General features: G+C 44.8%; 7 protein-coding genes across 7 annotated transcripts; 4 read left to right on the top strand and 3 right to left on the bottom strand.

Moving 5' to 3' along the window:
- Positions 1–100: 100 nt before the first annotated feature.
- On the top strand, positions 101–2,920 carry DIP2 (snoRNA-binding rRNA-processing protein DIP2; the record flags this gene model as incomplete). Its single annotated transcript, XM_037282743.1, has 1 exon — positions 101–2,920. The coding sequence occupies one exon, from the start codon at positions 101–103 to the stop codon at positions 2,918–2,920; it is 2,820 nt and encodes a 939-aa protein (XP_037138638.1).
- Positions 2,921–4,355: 1,435 nt separating this feature from the next.
- On the bottom strand, positions 4,356–6,578 carry HG536_0C01300 (uncharacterized protein; the record flags this gene model as incomplete). Its single annotated transcript, XM_037282742.1, has 1 exon — positions 4,356–6,578. One exon carries the CDS (start codon positions 6,576–6,578, stop codon positions 4,356–4,358), a length of 2,223 nt encoding a protein of 740 aa, XP_037138637.1.
- Positions 6,579–7,059: 481 nt separating this feature from the next.
- USB1 (phosphoric diester hydrolase) lies at positions 7,060–7,896 on the bottom strand (the record flags this gene model as incomplete). The annotated part of the gene is made up of 1 exon (XM_037282741.1): positions 7,060–7,896. One exon carries the CDS (start codon positions 7,894–7,896, stop codon positions 7,060–7,062), a length of 837 nt encoding a protein of 278 aa, XP_037138636.1.
- Positions 7,897–8,062: 166 nt separating this feature from the next.
- On the top strand, positions 8,063–9,832 carry HG536_0C01280 (choline/ethanolamine kinase; the record flags this gene model as incomplete). The annotated part of the gene is made up of 1 exon (XM_037282740.1): positions 8,063–9,832. The coding sequence occupies one exon, from the start codon at positions 8,063–8,065 to the stop codon at positions 9,830–9,832; it is 1,770 nt and encodes a 589-aa protein (XP_037138635.1).
- A 134-nt stretch (positions 9,833–9,966) lies between these two features.
- KGD2 (dihydrolipoyl transsuccinylase) lies at positions 9,967–11,298 on the bottom strand (the record flags this gene model as incomplete). The annotated part of the gene is made up of 1 exon (XM_037282739.1): positions 9,967–11,298. One exon carries the CDS (start codon positions 11,296–11,298, stop codon positions 9,967–9,969), a length of 1,332 nt encoding a protein of 443 aa, XP_037138634.1.
- A 382-nt stretch (positions 11,299–11,680) lies between these two features.
- On the top strand, positions 11,681–13,258 carry SLX4 (Slx4p; the record flags this gene model as incomplete). Its single annotated transcript, XM_037282738.1, has 1 exon — positions 11,681–13,258. One exon carries the CDS (start codon positions 11,681–11,683, stop codon positions 13,256–13,258), a length of 1,578 nt encoding a protein of 525 aa, XP_037138633.1.
- A 202-nt stretch (positions 13,259–13,460) lies between these two features.
- On the top strand, positions 13,461–20,372 carry NUM1 (Num1p; the record flags this gene model as incomplete). Its single annotated transcript, XM_037282737.1, has 1 exon — positions 13,461–20,372. One exon carries the CDS (start codon positions 13,461–13,463, stop codon positions 20,370–20,372), a length of 6,912 nt encoding a protein of 2,303 aa, XP_037138632.1.
- Between the last annotated feature and the right edge of the window lie 33 nt (positions 20,373–20,405).

Genomic DNA, 20,405 nt, shown 5'->3' with positions numbered 1-20,405 from the left:
TGGTGGAAAATTTTCGCTTACTACGTTAGGCGGGCATCTCATCGTCATATCTCATCGCTTACAGAAATACCAGCAGGACCAATCAGTGAGCTTCATCGGTATGGTGAAGTCGTACCAGCGTTTCGAGCAAGCTGAAGCTTTCGGTGTTATCAGCTCTAATTCCAATTGTGTCTTTATTCCACCGGAAAGCAAAAAGGGACACAGCGTCGGGCAAGTTATAACAAGTGCTCTTGAGAATGTCAACTTATGGGATCTGAAGACTGCAGATCTTGTCACCTGCCTCTCCGACGGACAGCCCCCTGGCTCTATTGATGCTAAAACTACGAAACCTGCCGAGGTTACTTGTCTTGAACGTCATCCAGAAACCAATCTTCTGGCGCAAGGCTCCGCAGAAGGTGTGATCAAAGTATGGGATCTTATGTCGCAGACTGTTCTTCTGACACTCAATGGACATAGATCAGCAGTTACACTATTAAAATTCGATTCCACGGGTACTAGGTTGATCTCGGGATCTCAAGACTCAAACATCATTATGTGGGATTTGGTTGGAGAAGTTGGGCTTTACAAATTGCGTTCTCACAAGGACGCTATATCTGGCCTGTGGCTTCAGGATGACAGTTGGCTAGTGAGCACATCGAAGGATGGTTTTATAAAAATCTGGGATTTAAAGACACAACAGTGTGTCGAGACACACATCGCTCATACGGGCGAATGCTGGGCCCTTGGCATATATGAAGATTTCGTCATCACAACCGGAGCGGACTCCCAGGTGAAGGTGTGGCAATTGCAACTTGAGAACGATGCTGGCTCGAAGCTAACCGAGAAGGGAGCATTCGACAAAGAAAGCAAGCAGAGAGGATCATCAGTCGAATTTATTGCAACCGCAGACGGCTCAATATTTTTCTTTATCCAGAATGCAGACAAAACTGTAGAGGTTTTCAGAATTAGAAAGGAGGAAGAGATCGCAAAGGCCACCAGGAAGAGAGAAAAAAGATTGAAGGAAAAGGGCCTTTCTGATGAGGAAATCAAGAAGAATATTGAAGATGCCTATACATCCATGATTGTCCATCGCTTTCAAACTTTAAGATCAAACTTCAAAATTAAGGCCGCCAGTTGGGCACAAGTCACCTCGTCAAAGCTTGATATTATAACGACTACATCCAACAATACTATAGACTACTATTCAATTCCTTATCAAAAGAAGGATCCCAAACTCCCAGCTCCTATCAAACTGCACAGCATCGAACTCCAGGGTCACAGGACTGACGTACGTGCCATCGACATCAGTAACGACAATAGCTTGCTGGCGACTGCATCCAACGGCTCACTCAAGATATGGAATCTAAAGACAAGGAAGTGCTTGAGAACATTCGAATGCGGCTATGCTCTATGTTGCAAGTTTTTGCCTGGCGGATTTCTGATAGTTGTGGGGACGAGAAACGGTGAATTACAGCTTTTCGATCTTGCATCATCAACGATGCTAAATAACAAAGAATGTGCTCATGACGCTGCCATTTGGACCCTCGACATTACTACAGATGGTAAGAAACTTATTACCGGTTCAGCAGACAAAACTGTTAAATTTTGGGCTTTCCAGGTCGAGCAAGTTCCTTTGGCTGGTTCAGGTGACAAATTTACTTCAATTATGAGAATCACGCATGATACAACTCTAGAGTTGAACGACGATGTTCTATGCGTCAAACTCTCACCTGAAAACAGATATCTAGCTGTTTCCTTGCTTGATAATACGGTCAAAGTGTTCTACTTTGATACCATGAAATTCTACCTAAGTTTGTACGGGCATAAGCTGCCTGTTCTCTCGATCGATATCTCTTTTGACTCGAAGATGATCATTACTTCCTCAGCGGACAAAAACATCAAGATTTGGGGTCTAGACTTTGGTGATTGTCATAAATCGCTTTTTGCCCATCAGGACTCAATTATGAGTGTCAAATTCTTACCTGAATCTCATAATTTCTTCAGTTGTTCAAAGGACGCGCTAGTTAAGTATTGGGACGGTGACAAATTTGAGTGTATCCAAAAATTGGCTGGTCATCAAAGTGAAGTATGGGCCCTATCGGTCTCTTATGATGGTAAATATGTTGTATCTGCTTCACATGACCGTAGTATCAGAATATGGGAGGAAACGGAAGATCAAGTCTTTCTAGAAGAAGAAAGGGAAAGAGAGCTGGAAGAGCAATATGAAGGTTCTTTGTTATCCTCACTTGAAGAGGGATCTGCTGATGCGGCATTCAAAAGTGATATAACTAACAATGAAGAAGAACAGAACGAGGCTGCCGACGTACGTAAACAGACAATCGAATCTCTGAAAGCGGGCGAGCGACTGATGGAGGCCCTAGATTTAGGAATCCCTGAGATTGAAAACGAGGAACGATATGAGGAGGACATGAAGTTATGGAATAGGAAAAAAATTGATTCAAAGCCGATCAAACCTACAAAACATGCCATCTTAATTGCGATGAACAAAACCCCGCAGGAATATATTATGGAAATTCTCGCCAGGATCCATCCCTCTCAGCTCGAGGACGCTCTGCTGGTCCTTCCGTTCTCTTATGTTCTGAAAGTTCTCAAGTTTATCGACAAAGTGTTGCTCGATGAGAGACTGCTGCAGCACAATCTGCCGTTAATATGCAAGAACTTGTTCTTCATCGTCAGGTCAAATCATAGAGAACTCGTATCGCAGAAGAATGAAGAACTAAAACTGCGCATTACGCGAGTAAAGGATAGATTAAGAGGGGCTCTGAAATCCACCCAAGACGACTTAGGATTCAATATTGAAGGGTTATTTTTCATCAGACAACAATGGAACCTTCGCCACAAGTTCGAGTTTACCGACGACTACAGCCAAAGAGAATTGGATGATAAAAGAAAGAAAAGAGTGTTTGAAACTTTGGCTTAGCCTGCCGTTTCCGATAAGTGATTACATAGTCAATTAAAACGATAATGAAACCGTTTGATTTGTGCGAGTAAGCGATTATATCCTCAATGGATACTCATAGTGATCTAAGGTTGTATATTCTACATGGTTAAGCCGTTTATCCAGATTCCATCAAATCTACACCAGCATTTACGATCACAAATGTGAGCGACATCTTTCCGGGGGACTTCTCCTTGGTACTCTTGTTCGAGTGATTAAGTCGAATGTTGTCAGTTCAGCCAGCTTTCCGTAAAGCAAGATACCTGTTGACGTGGGACAACACACTCACTAGCGATCGGTGCAGTGCTTGATCCAGGCGCAACTTCATGTCTCATTTCCCTTCCATTCCAGTGACGATGGAAATTGCAATAAAGGTCGCATGCGAAAACACCGTATTGAGTGTTTCACTTACACACTGGCTATGGCACTTCTGCAATCTAAGAGCCCAGATCCAAGCCTTCAATATCTGGCGGGAAAGCAAAGCAATGAACGAGATAAAAACCACCGACTGTTAGAGAAAGACGACGAAAACAAGGTGGGAAAATGATATCCGCTTCTAAGATAAGCACCTACATGAGTTGATCTCAGGCAATGGGAAACTCACTCTTAAAAAGCTTCGTTCACTTCCGAACTCTGTAACAGTGCTAATCAAGCTATGTCCTTGGTCTTCCGTGCAACCGTGCTGTTCCCAGTCTCAGTGGTTACCAACAAATGATACAGCTCCGCTATTATCGATGAAGAAGGTAAAAACGGACAAAAGCAAATCTCAAAAGGACATGGATACTCTTCAAATGTGTCTTTCAAAACCTTCTCAAATCATTTCAAGAGCTGCATGTGCTGACAGAGGGATAATCCAGGGACTAGAAGCACATCACTTGAACAAACCAATATTAGATCCATGAAAACGGCCACTATATTTGATCCAATCTAACACTGTACTCACTGCCGGTCTGACATATAACAGTCACAGAAGTATGGCCACGTTCATTTTCTCCATGCAAATGTCACTACAATAAAGGTAAGCATAAAATGATCCTTCTTCTCTCGTTCATGAGCTTTCTTAAGGGAAAATGATTGTTCTTCAGCGCAACCACTACATCCGCAGATCATTGAAACCGTAAAGGTATCTTTAATGCTACTCTAAAAAATGGATTCTCATCAAACCTTTAGTTTACTTCTGTATAATGGCCCATGTAGGTTGAAATTCATACAGATCACATCAGCTCACTCAGTGTTTACATTATGCTTTAATTGATCTCTTTCTCTTCATGCAGGGTCCAATGACGTTTTCCTTAAGTTAATTATCTGTAAGGTAGCGCCACTCGATGCAAGCGGTTGAGAAAAGCCTTGGGATACCAGTAAAGGTATAATGTTACAGGTTATGTGACTATGTATAAGTGTGTGTTTGTCACGATCGTTAGGAATCGCAGGGAGTTTTTAGATCTCCAGATCTTGTCAATGGCACTGGCGATAAGATCGCGGAGGATTTTACTGGTGATGGAGGCTTGAAAAGGCCGTATTTCTCCATCTCGTTTCGTAATTGCTCCTCCATCTTGAAAACCAGGTATCCATCCTGATCTCGCGCGAGAGAATCTTTGACGGGACTGCTGTTCACGCTGGAGGAGCCGTCCTTTTTAGGTCTTCCACGTCTGCGTGGAGATTTCTTTATTACAACGTTTTCGTACTTCTTTCCACCACTGCAGATCATCCGACTTCGGTGGACGATGAGGGCATCCTCACGGTTGAATTTTTTGCCGCAGGGACATGCGTAGCTCTTTTCAGCGTGCGATTTCTTGTGTCTTACGAGGTCGTGGTTCCTGACGAAGGCTTTGTCGCAGCCCTCGAAGTCGCAGACGTAGGGTCTGTCTTCTAGATGGGTTTGGATGTGTGAGCGGATGTTGTATCGCCTCTTGAAGATCTTGTTGCAGTTCGGATACATACATTGGAACAGGCGATCTGGCAGCTCCTTCACGTACCGGTCGATAGATCCGCGGGGCAGCGTTGTGGGCTTACGAGTAATCTTCAGTGGGCTGGCGCTATTGTTGGAGTCAAGATCGAACTGGTGAGGCGAACCTTCGAATCTGGCTTGGGATTTCAGTACCGGTGAGGGCGTCTGCGCGACTACGAATCTGCTCTCTGGTTCTTCTACCGCTAGTTGTTGAGAGTCTATGTCTATTTCGTTCTCGCCGTTCTCTGGGTAGTCCGAACTGTAATTGCTGCTCCGGCGGCTTGCGGTTGTCGGAACCGAAGGTGGTCGTAATTGTGGAGTGCCAGCGTCGTCGCTGAACAGTTTGTCGGAGACTGATTGGCTGTGTGTTTGGTACTGAGGTCGCTGGTTCTGCGTTTTTATCGGAGTATGCTGGAAAGTGTGCTTCTGTGGGAGTTGCGCCTGTTTGCCGACAGGTGTGTTATCGGATGAACCCGGTATGACTGGTAAGACATTTACTGGAGGAGGCCTTAGGGAATAACTGCGTCCATTACTTGAAGACTTCGCGCTCATTCGTATACCTAGTCCGAGCAGGGCTCCTGATTCGCTGTCGCTACCGTCGTCTGTATGCTGGGGAATCGTGGAGACCGTCGATACGTTTGACTCTTTCTTCCTGTGCAACGAACTTGTTAGCTGGTCTTTAGAGCAGAAAGGATTTTTGTAAATATCTTCAATGCCTTTCAGGCCATTCTCGCCATTTGTAACCTCTTTCTGGCCGTTTCGGTCTCCGCTGCTGCGGACTTGAAAGCCTGTTCCATAGTCCAGCTGCGTCTGAAATGTTGCTAAATCAGAAGTTGGAGGTGACACCCTGGTGGCGTTAAATCCCCTCTTAAGCCTATTTTGGCACGGTTTCCTCGAGGGCGAACCATTCAGTGAGGCGTTAGAGTTGGGGGGTGAGATCATATTTGGCGGTGGGAATTGGAACCCACCGTTTTCGCTGTTTGACGTGATGATCAGGCTATTAGCAGGCTTATGAGTTCTAGTTCCACTCGATCTAGGAGTTGTCTCTTTTGCCAATTGATGAGATACCACTTGTTGCTCGTCGAGGACTCTTTGCAGCACTTGTTGTTGCAGCCTGTTTTCCCTCAGTTGTTCCTCCAGCCTCCTATTGACCTCCTGCTGTCTCTGCAGAGCTATTCGTAACTGCTCCTGCTGTTTCAGCAAGACCTGTCCAACGTTTGTGTCTTTATCCTCTGTTACGTCGTCGCTCCCAAAGGAGCTCTGTACCCTCGAAACGTCCTCATTAATGCTCTTCTGCAAATTGCTGATGCTCAAAGTTCTGTTATGGTTGAGAAACCCAAAGATTGCTGTCCCGCTGGGACCTCGCTTATGACCTGCATTTCCACCGCCAGCGCTAGAAGCAAACTTTGTAGAATCATACGCATGATCCATCTGCAGTCGACTTAGCTCGAATTTCGGCCCGTCCAAGCTTTGTTGTTCATCGGTGTTTTCACTAGCCGTAGTCTGAGGAATCAATGGAATATCCAAGTCTTTCAATTCTTGAGTCAGCATATTGTCGACATCGTTGTAATTCATGTTCAGCAGCTTATCGAATTCATTCGCATCGTACAAGCTGTCGTACATTGCACCACCATCGTCGTTGATCAGTAAGTCAGACGGATCGATGTGCCAAGGATCGTTCACGAAATTCATCCCAACGACGTAAAAATTTCTGCGATAGGTTTCTCGATCAGCTGTTAAAGTGGTATCCGTGTGTGTCGCAGTTAGTGGCAGGGAAGAGTGTGTATATACCGATCAAGTTCACCGACACCGACAGGAGCTGATAAAATAACCCTCGATCAAACGATGTTTACAGTTACTTACAAGTGCCAATTGATCCCATGCATGATCTCCACGACAATCGAGTCCAACGTATATACTTCCTCCCTTGGTAATCGATGTTTGTTTTGTTTATACTTTACTCATTATGGTTAACGTCTGCTCGAACATAGTGAAAATATCCAGATCACGAGAGCCGCACTGTGGCCGCGCTGATCAGGCCCAAGGGCATTCTGACGCAATCGGACTCACAAGCCAGATGTTTGGCTTTGCTGCGTGAGCAGCGCGCTCCCTTTGCCGGACTTTTGCCTTTGTTCCGTAGCTTTATCATCTACCTGCAACACGACTGACCGACTCAGTTGAACGGTATGCTTAAAATCTGTCGATTCTTGTCGAATTTTAGACCAGAGACCGGGAATTCGAATGATGCGGCATCCTCCAGCTCCATCGGGAGCAATGTCGAAATGAAATTCAAGTTCTCCAGCACGGATTTTGGAACGTTGGCAGCCAGGGCGATCGACATATGCGTCGTCGCAGGCATGCATGTGAGGCCCTGTATTTCCTTGCCGGTTTTGCCTGGGAAGGTCTCGGCTGCGGCCTCGTGTATTATGTTATTGATAGACGCCATCTCTGTGCTCTTGAGAGCTGCGCTCACTGGCAGCGCAAGGAAAAGCGTATCCTTGCCAAAGGAGGGCAGTAATTCCAACGTTGGTTGGAACTTCATCGTAAACGACTTCAGTCGTGAAGCGCTGCGTATCCTCTCCTTCAGCTTATCATAAAGCAATTCCCGCTCAGCTTCACGCTCGAAAACAATTGACTGCGACAGGGAGATATGTAGACTGAGAGGCGCTCCCAATGGGCTCAGACACAACGGTTCGAAGTGCAACTGTCTTGTAAGGGCCATATTGCCTTTTTGGCAAAAATCGTTGATTCTGGTTACAATTTGCATCAGTTGCGCCCTCTCGAGGCGGCTCGGCCTCCATTCATAATACAGGAAAGTACACCATCTCTGGGATCCCGCTCGCAGCCCACCTAGCGACATATCTTCGTATTTCGATGTGTTGGGTTCAAGCTTGTATTTCTCAATGACCTCGGCTGGTATACGGGCAAGTGGGGCCTCTAAAGAAAGCTGAACTTCGCCAGAATCGCTGTCACTTTCGTCTGATGGATAATTCGCCGCAATCGAGTCCATTCGGTTCGTCTTAAAGGTTCATTACAAAAGAAGGTTGTTGATGGCTTGTTAAGTTTTTCACATGCAGATCCATAACTGAAAGTACAGATATATAAAAGGTGAGATAGTATAGGAAGTTTCCAGGTTCAAGACTGTAGGTCGATGGATCAATCGATACAGTTTCAAAATGAGCGAGACTCGTTCATCTAGAGCTGAAACTAGAAGGACTTCTTTCACTGTAGGGAACCCGAAATCACGCTCACACTCGCGGTCTAGTAGCAAAGGTAGGAGACCTTCTCTATCCAGTCTAAGATCTTCTCATCGGCTGATACGTACAATTAGCATTGATTCTGACTTATCGAAGGGCGAGGATGATTCAAGGTCCGAAACGTATTCTGCAGGAACAGAGTCGACGGAGACAACCGCAGCAGAGTACGACTCTGTGGCTTCTGAAGTGCAAGAGCTGAGATTGGATAGCAGGGGCAGTGCGAGTACTAGAAATGCTGGACCCAAAGTTTCCAACGAGATCGTCGAGGTTCCTTTTGTGAATGTGACTTTGGACAACAGCTTGCCTCAGGACTATCTAAAGGACGACATCCTGAATACGATACAAAGTCTCAAGATACCCAAATGGTATGTTCGCGGTGCCATGGATGTATCGCCACTTGACAGGAGGCGTCTGAAATTGACCAAAATAACTGGTGCCATGACGAATGCAATTTACAAGCTGGGCTATCCAAACTTGCCATCACTCTTGCTAAGGGTTTATGGCCGTAATAACAGCTTGATTATTGACAGAGAGTACGAATTGGAAGTCTTGGCGAGATTGTCGTTGCGCCATATAGGACCCTCACTGTTTGGATGTTTCGAAAACGGCAGATTCGAGCAGTACCTGGAGAACGCTCAGACTCTGGGCAAGAATGACATACGAGACTGGAAAACATCCCAGAGAATAGCTCGTAGAATGAAAGAACTGCACAAGGGTGTTCCACTCACAAGACAGGAGAGAGACGAGGGCCCGGCATGTTGGGCAAAGATAAACCACTGGATCAGGGTTATAGAGATGGCTGGCCGCGATTGGGTGCAAGATGACGAGAATATCAAACATACCTTACTCTGCAACAGCTGGTCTGATTTCAAGGCCGTGGTTCAGCGATATCGTGACTGGTTGTATTCTGACGGTTCCGCTAGCGTGAAGAGTTCGCTAGTTTTCTGCCACAATGACGCCCAATATGGTAATCTTTTATTTACCTCTCCAGTCATCAATGCAGAAAATCCAGTACATTCTACGGTTAAAGCTTCCTCGTCAAGCTCATTGTTTCCGTTGGATTCTAACGTGTCGATAGAACAAATTATCAATCCACCCATTCAAGAGCAGAGTCAAGATTCCAAATTGGTTGTGATTGATTTCGAGTACGCAGGAGCGAACCCTGCAGCCTTCGATCTTGCAAATCATTTGAGCGAATGGATGCATGATTACAACTGCTCCGAACCCTATAGATGCGACCCACTGGATTTCCCCACCAAGGAACAAATGCTAAATTTCGTTTACTCTTATGTCTCTCACTTGAGAGGCAACTCTACTAAACCAATTGATGATGAAGTCAAATGCTACTATAACGCCATTTTGAAATGGAGAGGTAGTGTTCAAATATTCTGGTCTCTGTGGGCCATCTTGCAGAGCGGACATTTACATGAAGAGAAGCTGGAGCGGACAGAGTCTTTTGGCCCAAGTGGGAACAAATACATCATAAATACTGCTTCCCCGGAGGAAGAAGATGTTATAGACAAACAATTTGCAGATATGGATGGGGTCGACATCGACTCATTCGATTATATCTCTTACTGCAGAGAAAAAATTGCAGTATTTTGGGGTGATGCGCTACAATTTGGCGTTGCCCAAGAGGAGGATTGTGCCGCACCTGAAGCCAAGTTCTTGAATATAGAAAAGTTATAGACCTTTTACAGTCTATAATCCAATTGAATGAGACTTGATAAATTATTCACAGGATTAATAATTTCACTTTTATTGATAAATAACACCAGACGTAGCATACTCCTGGCTCATTGAATAATTGCTGGCATATCTATTTAGAATAATAACATCTTTCTTGGATCCTCGATCAGTTCCTTAACAGTTTTCAAAAACGTAACTGCTTCTCTACCATCCAACAATCTATGGTCGTAAGTCAAAGCCAAAAACATCATTGGCCTTGAAACAATTTGACCATTGACAGTGACAGGTCTCTCCTTAACACTATGGAGACCTAGCACAGCAGTTTGAGGCATGTTAATGATTGGAGTACCGTACAGGGATCCGAAGACACCACCGTTAGAGATGGTGAAAGTACCACCAGCCATATCTTCCAAAGTTAACTTACCATCACGGGCCTTCGAACTTAGACGGACTATTTCTTGTTCAACTTCTAGGACGCTCAAGGATTCCGCGTTACGAACAACGGGCGTAACTAAACCCTTTGGCGTAGAGACAGCCACCGAAATATCTGTGTAATCACGGTACACAATTTGATCACCCTCTATAGCAGCGTTAACCGCTGGAATATCCTTTGCGGCCAAGGTACATGCTTTGGAGAAAAGACCCATGAAACCAAATTTGGTGCCAGTCTTCTTAATGATTTCGTCTTTGTAAAGCTTTCTCATTTCGAGAACTGCTGACATATCAACTTCGTTGAAAGTAGTCAAAGAGGCAGCTGTGTTCTGTGACTCTTTCAACCTCTCAGCAATTCTTAACCTCATACGATTCATCTTGACTCTTTCCTCGTTACGTGAGAACTTTGTGAAAGATGGCGTGGCAGTTTCCTGCTGCTTTGGTGTCTCTTGTTTCTTAGGCTGCTCCTGTTTCTTTGGCTCCTCCTTCTTAGGAGCTTCCTTCTTAGGTGCTTTTTCCTCCTTCTTTGGCTGAACTTCTTCCTTCTTTGGTTCTTCCTCCTTTTTTGGTGCTTCGGAAGAAGCAGATGCCTCACCAGGCTCTATCTGCGCCAACTCTTCGCCAACCGTAACCGTATCATCGGGCTTGAAGTTTAGCTTCGTGATGGTTCCGCTAACAGGGGCGTTGACTTCAACATCAATCTTGTCGGTCTCTATAGTTGCCAACAGTTCATCCTGCTCGATATATTCACCTTCCTTCTTCGTAAACTCCTTCAGGGAACCTTCCGTCAAAGATTCAGCCATTTGGGGTACCATAACCGATGTAGACTCCCAACGAGCCTGATACGGTAGCCTGATTCCTGTTATTCTAGAAGATGGGTTTAAAGCCCGCATATTGACGCCTTGCATAAGTTTTGTGGAAACATGCCTTCTGTTGGCAACTCCCAAAGCCACTCTCTTAGAACATGAAGATAAAGTAGACGACCGCAGAACCTTTGCAGTGCTAGGACCCAGACGAACAAATCTTGATAGCATTTCGTCTTATAGATTTTTCTTTTGCTTACTCTATTTGTGAGAAACCGAACTGAAGGAAATGTACGATATCCTCTGTAGTTTTCTCAACTTGTCAGACGCTTTCAGCTCCAACGCAACCAAACAAGCCCTTATAACTGAGTACTAGATGGGCAAACTTGCTCAACTGTTAGTCAACAAAGCTTTTGACCTGGGGTTCCACAACATAGGAAACCTTCGTTATAAAGAGAGCGATCTTTTTTCGCTTCCGGGTTCGGTTGTGCGGGTAACACTGAATCAGGAATGGCGCTACCAAGTAGTCCTTGTGAATCACTATTTACCAGACATATAGACACGATGAGATGTGATTAATGCTTCAACTCTAGTAGATGTTGTGATTTGGTGAATGGATCTACGCAGGGCTAAGAGGAATCTGCAGTTGGCTTTAGATGGTGAAGAGGAGGCGGACCCGCGCGGTGGCGGTGATTTTGGCGAGAGTAGCTTAGCTGATCGAGATTTAGTTGAAACGCAAGTACCTGAAGCGTTGGGATTTTCATCTTTTGAAAGTGCTGAAGGTGTTTTTGTGAGCACTCAGGTGCAAGGTAGACTTGATGATGCTCTCCATGAAGAGGCTTTACGGAACGGACTGAAAAGATTCAAGTACGAGACTGGGGAGGAAGCTAGGAGTAGCACAAAGGCTCCCGTGCAGAAAAAAGGCAGATCGTTGAAAAGATCGCAGAAGAAGAGCCTAGGTGACTTTGGCCAATCAAAAACTGGACAGTTGCTGAAGCAACTGTCGGGAAAGCAAAGCAAGGTGCGAGACACGGTCGAGTCGCAGCGAAAAAAAGGGAAGCTGAGAGCCAGATCAGCCTCACAATACGATACGTACACCGCGGAGGAGTGGCATCATATACACAGGAAGTTACTTGACCATTTTCCTCAGAAAGAGCCTGACGATATCAGAGAAGCATTTTGTTACTTGTATGGGCCAGTCCACTCATATAGCGAAAGCGACTTATGGGGAGCTTCTCAAATGCTGCCAAGTGCGGAGGGAGTGGTGTCAGAGACGAAAGTCAAATCCGTGGTAGGGGAATGCCATGAAGTTAAAGTGCTCACACTCTCGCAGGTTTTGAGTGATAATGGGAACGTTGAGTCAGAGGATGCCGAAGTTGACGATAGTTCAACTGTTCCTGATAGCACAGATGAGATCTCGATCCGTATACCAATCAGCGAGGCAGAGCGCGCTAGCACACAGTTTTATACCCCACGCACGTCGCCAGCGCAAGAGATAATAGATCCTACACAGGAGTCTTTTAAGGTCGTTAAAAGCCTGATTTCTCCTTTGAAAGACGAAGAAACCCCTTTGGTGCAAGTGCCGGCCACTAGAACTTCCACAATTCTAACTCATGTCAAGCAGTCCTCAAAATCCATCGATTTAAAGACCTGCCTCAGGATGTTAATTGCTAAGGATCAAGTCACATCGCTGAAGGAAAAGCTATCTCGAGATTTCGATATCATTCAGGAAGAACAGTCCATAATGTCAGATACAGAATCAGAGGATCCTGAAACGTTTGCGGTGTACTTGCAGCGCAGAATCCAACCACAGCCAAGTAACAATTCTACGCTTTCTATTTCTCGTTTTGCCACTCAGTCGGCACAGAAGCTGCGACAGAGCATGAAAGCGATCGGTCTCAAGCCCTGTCGATCCAAGTCGCAAATGATTGCTTCATTGGAGGCCGCCTCGCAGGTACTAGATAGTTCTTGCACGGAACTTCAACAAAGGCATCTAATCTACGATAATCTTACTAAACTGGTCTACTCCTGTCCATCCCTTCTCGAGAGGGTTTACACTTACCAGCCGATCCCTCTGAACTATCTGCTGGCAAGACTGACCGAGGCAAATCCTTTCATGGATCATGTAGACGAACCAACGATTCGAACGTGGGCAGATAATCAGGGCATTTGTTTAACTAGTAGCAGCTAGCGAAAGCTCGGCGGCTAATCTCCATAATTCCCCACGAAAATGCGATCTCTCGTGAAAAGTTACTCCAAGTCCGAGCTCTTCCCGACAGATATACAAGATTGACCATAAACAATCCCTTTACCACTGCTAGAGTGAAGCTCAGTGACATATGTGGCCGGTCTGATAAGTTCGCTAGGGTCTGCTGAAAGCCTAATTTAACAAGATGTCGCATCCTCACAGACGAGAGTCACTGTTGACTCAGCTTGAAAATATGCATAAGCAGCTCAACGATGAAACGCGGAAAAAGTGGAACCACAACAATGCCAATGAAGGGAACGGTGATCATAGGGGCGCTAGCGCAGCTCCCTCTGGTATGTTGAGCAGAAATGAGCGAAACTCGATGCCTATGTTTGCAGGTAGCTCGTCTCACAGTGGTCTGCTAGCGTCAAACAGCAGTCAGGATATGACCTTTGTCATGGGGCTCAGTGAAAACTTGTTGGTTGAGTGTAGAAGATTGCAGGCTGATAACGAGTCAAAGAAAAGGAAGCTACAGGCTGTTAAACAGGACCATGAAGAGCTCAAGGAAAAATATCAGAAACTGAGCAATACACACCAAATAGTCGTCAAGGAGTTGCAATCACTAAGGGACACCAATTGGGATTTAGAAAATAAATTGCAGAGCGTTTCGGTTGAAGCCAGAAGCCTGAGAGAAAAGCTTAGTAAAAACAATCGAACTCTTAAGCTGGAAACAGAGTCTGCAAGACAATTCAAAACGGATCTGGAGGTCTCAGAGCTAAAATTCACTAACCTTGAGAAGCAGCTGGAGTCAACGAAAAATCAACACATGGCGCAACTAGCTGAGCTAAGGAAGCATGTTTGCGAGCTGAATGACGAAAATGATACCTTGCATTTGAAAAATAGAGAATCGCATGAGAAGTTGGAGAAAAGCAAGCAACTTGAGCAATCAACCTCCGAGGCACTTCAATCTGCACAGCGCGACTTGAAGAGTGCAAGTGATATCATTGCTCAGCTCAGAGCACAGGTCAAGACACTTGATGCGACGCCCGACGCAAAGGGCTTTAGCATTGAGGCTCAAGAGGAAGAGCGAGATGGGCCTAGATTTGGCAGCGATCCGAGTAACGCCTCTGAGTTGAACGATGTTTCTGAAAGTCAGGCGGAAGAGGAAAACATCTTAGCTGAGATCAAAACATCTGTGGAGTGTCAATGTCAACAGGCCATTAAATCGCCTAACAGCGAACATGACAGACTGTGCACCGTTTCAGACAATCCTCTTTCTCAGGAGGATACATATCAAGAGTCGGTCAGCAACGGAAGCTCGCCAGAACAAGTGGAGAAAATCGATCATATGGCCGCTTTATTGAAGGAATCTGGTTACATCGTCATTTCATCAACGGAATACAACGACATGATGAATAAATCAAAAGAATACGACAATCCAACAAGCGAATGCTTGAGATTGAAGGCAAGCCACTTAGGGAAGCAACTTGTCTCGCCTGAAGAGCTCAAACAAATATCGAACCTATCAATACCGGAGATTATCAACAGATTAGAGGGCGAAAAATACAAAGTTCTCCAGCAGGATACCTATCTAGAGATATTAAGAAAGACAGAAGATCCGCCACTAGACTTTTTGAGAGATAAGCTTAAATTACATGGCTATATGGCTGTCACAAACCAAGAAATCAATCGACTTCGGGAACTTGATTTATCGCTCGTGACTGCAAATTCTGAGGAAATTGGCTTTACTGTAATAGCTGATAGGTTGTATCTTCAATTACAGAGGGACATATCGGAACCTTCCCTGGGGTATTTGAAGCAAATGGCTCAAAAAGGCGAGGTCGAGGCACTGCTTCACTGGTTAGCAAACAAGCGAGATGCAGTTCTGTTAGATAAAAAAGAAGCCGAGAAATTGGACCGTTGCTTTACCGCACCAACTCGGGAATTTTTGGATGAAAAAGCAACTTCTCTTGGTTATCAGTTAATCGAGCGTGGCAGATTTGACGAGATAAATCGGACCTTTGAAAACCCTTCGAACGATTTTCTGGACCAGAAGGCTGGTGCACGAGGTCTCTCTGTCGTGTCGTCAGTTGAATTAACTCAGCTTAGGAAGATTGCTGAAATCCCCGATCTTCAGTTTCTATCTGAAAGGGCAAGTAATCTCGGATATCGTCTTGTGCTAGAAGGTGAACTGAAAAGGTTAGAATCGACCGCCCATTGCCCCAGCCTAGAATTTTTAACGACAAAAATAAACGAAAAGGAATACACTGTTATAGATAACCACAGCTATCATGCCTTGGTCCAGCAGACAACGCATCCGGACCTGACATTCCTGAAAGAAAAGGCAGTAGCGCAAGGTCATGAGTTAATAGATAAAAGATTGTATGAGGAGTCACAAAGGAAACTATTTGAACCAACACAAAATGAACTATCTGAAATGGCGGCCCGTCTCGAATGTGTTGTTGTGCTCGCTTCAGAATATGAGCAGGTGAACGCCCTGCTTAAGAACCCTTCTTGTAGCTATCTTCGGGAGAAAGCCCAGGAGCATGGTTTGTCACTTATACCAGCAGCGGAGCTTGAGAAGCTCAAAAATATGTCAAAGGACAAGTCCAAAGTCCTTTCTGTTAACTCATTTGGTTTCGTATCGGTTCCGCTCCCTGAGCTTGAAGTTTTGAAGAGCTCATCGTTAGCCAACGCTAGCCTTTCGGACTTGAAGACCAAAATACAGGAAATGGGATACATCGCGATTGCACAGGAAGAGTATAAGCGCTATCAATGTGCAAATGTTAGCTCAGAGTCCGGTGGACAAGAACAGATCGTGGCCCATTGTGCCAAGCATGATCTCAACGACCTTTCGCGTCAGGAGTATGAAACTTTTAAATGTGGGATAGCCAGCATACCTCTTGAAGGGCATATTTCTGCATTGCGATCTCGTGGATATGCAGTTGCAGCTCAGAGTAATTGCGACCAGCTGGGGAGCCAACTTACTTCTTCTGAATCGGATCATCCGATTGATCATCTGCAAAAGAATGCATCGGCAGCAGGATCTGCCCCTATCGGCGAGGATATTTCTTGGATGCTCGAGCACATCTTAGACGCGCCATCCGTAGTGCACCCTGGAAGTAAAGCAAACTTAAGTGAGCATCTACTTGTTTGTCCAAAGGAATCAACAGGCAATGAGTCCCATGCAAAGTCATCTAGCATGGACTATCTGTCTGCTAAAGCCCAAGAAATCGGTTATGGCCTGCTTAAACTGGAAGAGCTCAAGGAAATGGAAAGAAGATTGAACTGTATTTCCTTTCAAGAATTCGACGATGATTTTGGAGGCGATAAGAGATGGATACTTGTCTCAGAAGAAGAATATTATAAAACCAAAAATCGCTTGGAAAACCCTTCGGTTCAAGAACTGCAGGCAAAAACGCTTCGACTAGGTTACGTCATGCTACTTGCTTCTGAGTATGACGCTATACAACGTGCGCAGATCAGCCCTTCAGAAGAATACCTCGCTCAGAAAGCTCTCAAATACAATAAGTTACTCGTAGAGAAGACTTCGTATGAGGCGCTGCAACTGCAAATAGATAATCCTTCAGAGGGCTTTCTTATTAAACATGCCGCCTCGCTCGGAAAAGTTTTAGTATCTGAGCCTAGTTACAACGAGGGTCTGAGACGACTTGCCGCCCCGACGCATGAATTCTTGGTGGAAAAGGCTGCCAATATAGGGTTTGTGCTAGTCGATATCGAACAAATGGAAATGTTTAAAGCGTTACACAAATTTCAAAAGATGCTTGAAAAAGCTGGTTTTGAACTCACAACAACGACAGAACATGAATTGCTGCTGAATCATACAGAGATATCAACAGGTCAGGAAGGTGAAGTAAAAAGCGGTTCTCCTTTAGGAGCTCAGGACCCGACTGTTGTGCACAAAATAGAAAAGCCTTTGGATGTGACGAAAATGATTAGGAATGATTCTTTTGTTCTATTAGATAAAGACAGTTATCAATCATTGCTCGATGCTTGCATAAAAAAAGTCACTAAACGGGAGGTCTTTGACATTTGTTCTAAATTCAATATGGTTGCACTACCTTCTGAGAAGTACGAGGAGCTGGTCAAGGAACCTACGCTGGACGAAATAAGGTCCATGGCTGCTCGTCATGCGTCTGTGGTGGTGATGCGTGAGCAGTTTGATATGCTGAAAGCAGAGGTAGAATATCCCCCAGATGAAGCCATTGAGCGATGTGCAGATCAAAAGGGAATGGTTCTTGTTAAAAGGAGCGATTATGAGTCTTTAATGCTAAAATTCAATAATCCCACGAAGCTTGAAATAGAAAAACAAGCAGAAAAGATAGGCATGATAGCGATTGCGAGCGAAAGATACGAACACCTGCTGAAAGAATTAAAATATAAGTCTTCCTCAGCAACGCCGTCGCCTTCTTCAAAGGTACAAGCGAGCAAGCAGTATTTTGAGCAGGTCATCCGGAATCAGAATAAACAGTCGGATAAATTGTACGGGCCAACTAAAACACTAGGATTCGTCACCCTTTCTAACGAAGAATATAAGAAGTTGAAGGAAAACCAAAAGTCATATACTTTGACTAAGGCTGATATTTATAACGGCGCTAAAGCATTTTCACTTGCCGTGCTGCCTCTTGAAGAATACAAAGCGCTTCTGAGAAAGAAATTGGTGGGTGCTCATTATGAGCATGATAGTCCTGAGGAAAGTACAGCGAAGATTGACATGAAAGTCGTTACCTTTCATATGGATTCTCCGACCCCTTTTGCCAGGAAATCAGTCGGAGGAAATCCGTTGAAATTTTGCGATCACCCATCTGTCGCACCATTGGATGATTATGCTTCATGTTCACAGACCAGGAGCAATGATTCTTTGGCTAACGACTTGCAACATGATCATTCCGGCCAAGAAATAGACTTCATATCTTCGGTAGGTCCTGCCTTTCTCCCCCACAGCCAAAGCCGAAGCAGAAGTTTTGAAGATCTCAAAGAGGGGACAACGGCTTTGAGCGGTGGTAAGGGCGTGTCTCACTATGATGAACAGCATCCGGACCAAGTTCAATCTGTGAAAACGGAGCGTTCTCTAGAACAGGAGCAACAGCAGGTTCCTGGATTGCTTGACGTCAGTAACTCGCATGAAGATAGTGATCTGGATGATCTGGATGAGGACACCCTGATGAAAGAGGCGAGGAAAAAGGATCTGGTTCTTATAACTAGGCTAGACTATGAAAAGTTCTTGGCCGTTGCAAAGAGCACAACCACAAGAGAAATGCTTGAGGCAGAAGCATCTAAACTAAATTTGGTGGTTCTTGAAAAGCAAGAATACTGCGAGCTTCTGAATAAAAATGAGGTCGATGTTTGCTACGTTGAAAAACTAGCGCATCAGTTCGGTCTCGAGGCGGTGAGTGCAGATTATCTGCGCCAACTGGAAACAACTGATAATCTGACTGTCGATAATGTGAAAGAAAGAGTCGCCAATTTGGGATATGTTGCTTTAACGGCATCCGAGTTTGATACTCTGAACGAGAAAGCCGCGTCACAAGGGCTTAAGGTCACACAAGAATCAATTTCATCAAAGTCATCTCACTTCAATTCGGTAATAGAGCCAAAAATAATCAAAACAGAAGTGAAGGATGAAACTTCAGACGACCAGGTTGAGGATTTGGATGCGCAAAATGGGGTTGAATGCCTACCGTCTTCTACTCGTGTCGCATCTAAAAGTGGTAAGCAAAACGACTGCGAAAATTGCTTCGGGATGGAAGGTAAGGAAATGCCCGCTGATTTGAATGCCGATGATATTATTCGATGGGCGTCAAGATTTAAACTTGTCCCCATCGAAATGGAGCACTTCGAGCAGATAAAAGAAGAATTGAGTAATCCAACGCTGACAGTTGAAGAGATTATAGAGCGAGCAGAACAGCATAATCTAGTTGCTATTCCTGATGATGTATATGAACAATTGCAAAACTCGCCAAAGAATGGTGAACAAGATACCAAAGCTGTCGAGGCGAAAAACGCTAATGATGGATGGGAGAAGGATATGACTTTTGACGCAGCTATTGCGCATCTGAAAGTGATCGCGGATCGGTTTCATTTGTTCCGTTCGCCTGAAGAAGCGTCAAGCGACTGCAAGCTATTCGGCTGCAGTTGTGTTGTGGTTCTTTCCGATATTTATTACAACGAATTGCTAACTAGCCAGAGGATGCTGGCTTGTAAAGTCGCAGAAGAGAAGATTCGATCCAAAAACCAGAAGCTTACGTCAAACGTCAGCCCAGCGAAACTAAAAAGTCATCAGCTGTTGCAACCTACTCCTAATGGCGGTTCAAAAGTGCAGAAACAAACTTTTATCAGCTCTCCAAAATCTCCGGCTCAAAGTGCTGCAGCAAACGCACATAAAGCGCATCTCAAGTTTCCAAAATCATTGTCCCATAGCGCTGCTTTCATGCCAAAGCATTCCAGGGGTTCCTCTGTCGCAAGAAATGATAGCACAGCTGGTTCTTCCATTGAGAGAAGTAATTCGATGGGAGCTCTTTCGCTAGCCACGATTGCCTCGCTAAGCGAGCCCAGCATAATACCTGCACTGACACAAACCGTCATAGGTGAGTATTTGTACAAGTACTATCCATATTTTGGTCCTTTTGGCTTAAATAGCCGTCATGAGAGGTTCTTCTGGGTGCATCCATACACATTAACGCTGTATTGGTCAACGACAAATCCAGTTTTGTCGAATCCAGCTAATCATAAGACTAAATGCGCGGCTATTATTTCTGTTGAAAGCGTTGTGGATACAAATCCGTATCCTGCTGGCTTATACCATAAGAGCATTATAATAACCACCGATAACAAAACAGTCAAGATAACCTGTGCAACGAGGCAGCGACACAACATTTGGTACAACTCATTGAGATATCTGGTGCAACGGAACATGGAAGGAATTAGCTTGGAAGAGATAGCAGACGATCCCAGCGACACCATGTACTCGGGCAAGATATTCCCACTACCGGGAGAAAACTCAAAGAGCGCCAGTCGGCGGTTATCGAGTACAAGAAGGTCTGTGAGGGCTCGCATATCCAAATCGACTTCTATGCCAATGAAGAAAAATGACTGATCTTAGCGAGTATAAACGCCATACTAATAAATA

This window comes from Torulaspora globosa, chromosome 3, assembly GCF_014133895.1.
Source record: "Torulaspora globosa chromosome 3, complete sequence".
Lineage (NCBI taxonomy): Eukaryota > Fungi > Ascomycota > Saccharomycetes > Saccharomycetales > Saccharomycetaceae > Torulaspora > Torulaspora globosa.
The sequence above is the reverse complement of the archived record's forward strand: the minus strand, read 5'-3'. Positions and strand labels throughout refer to the sequence as shown.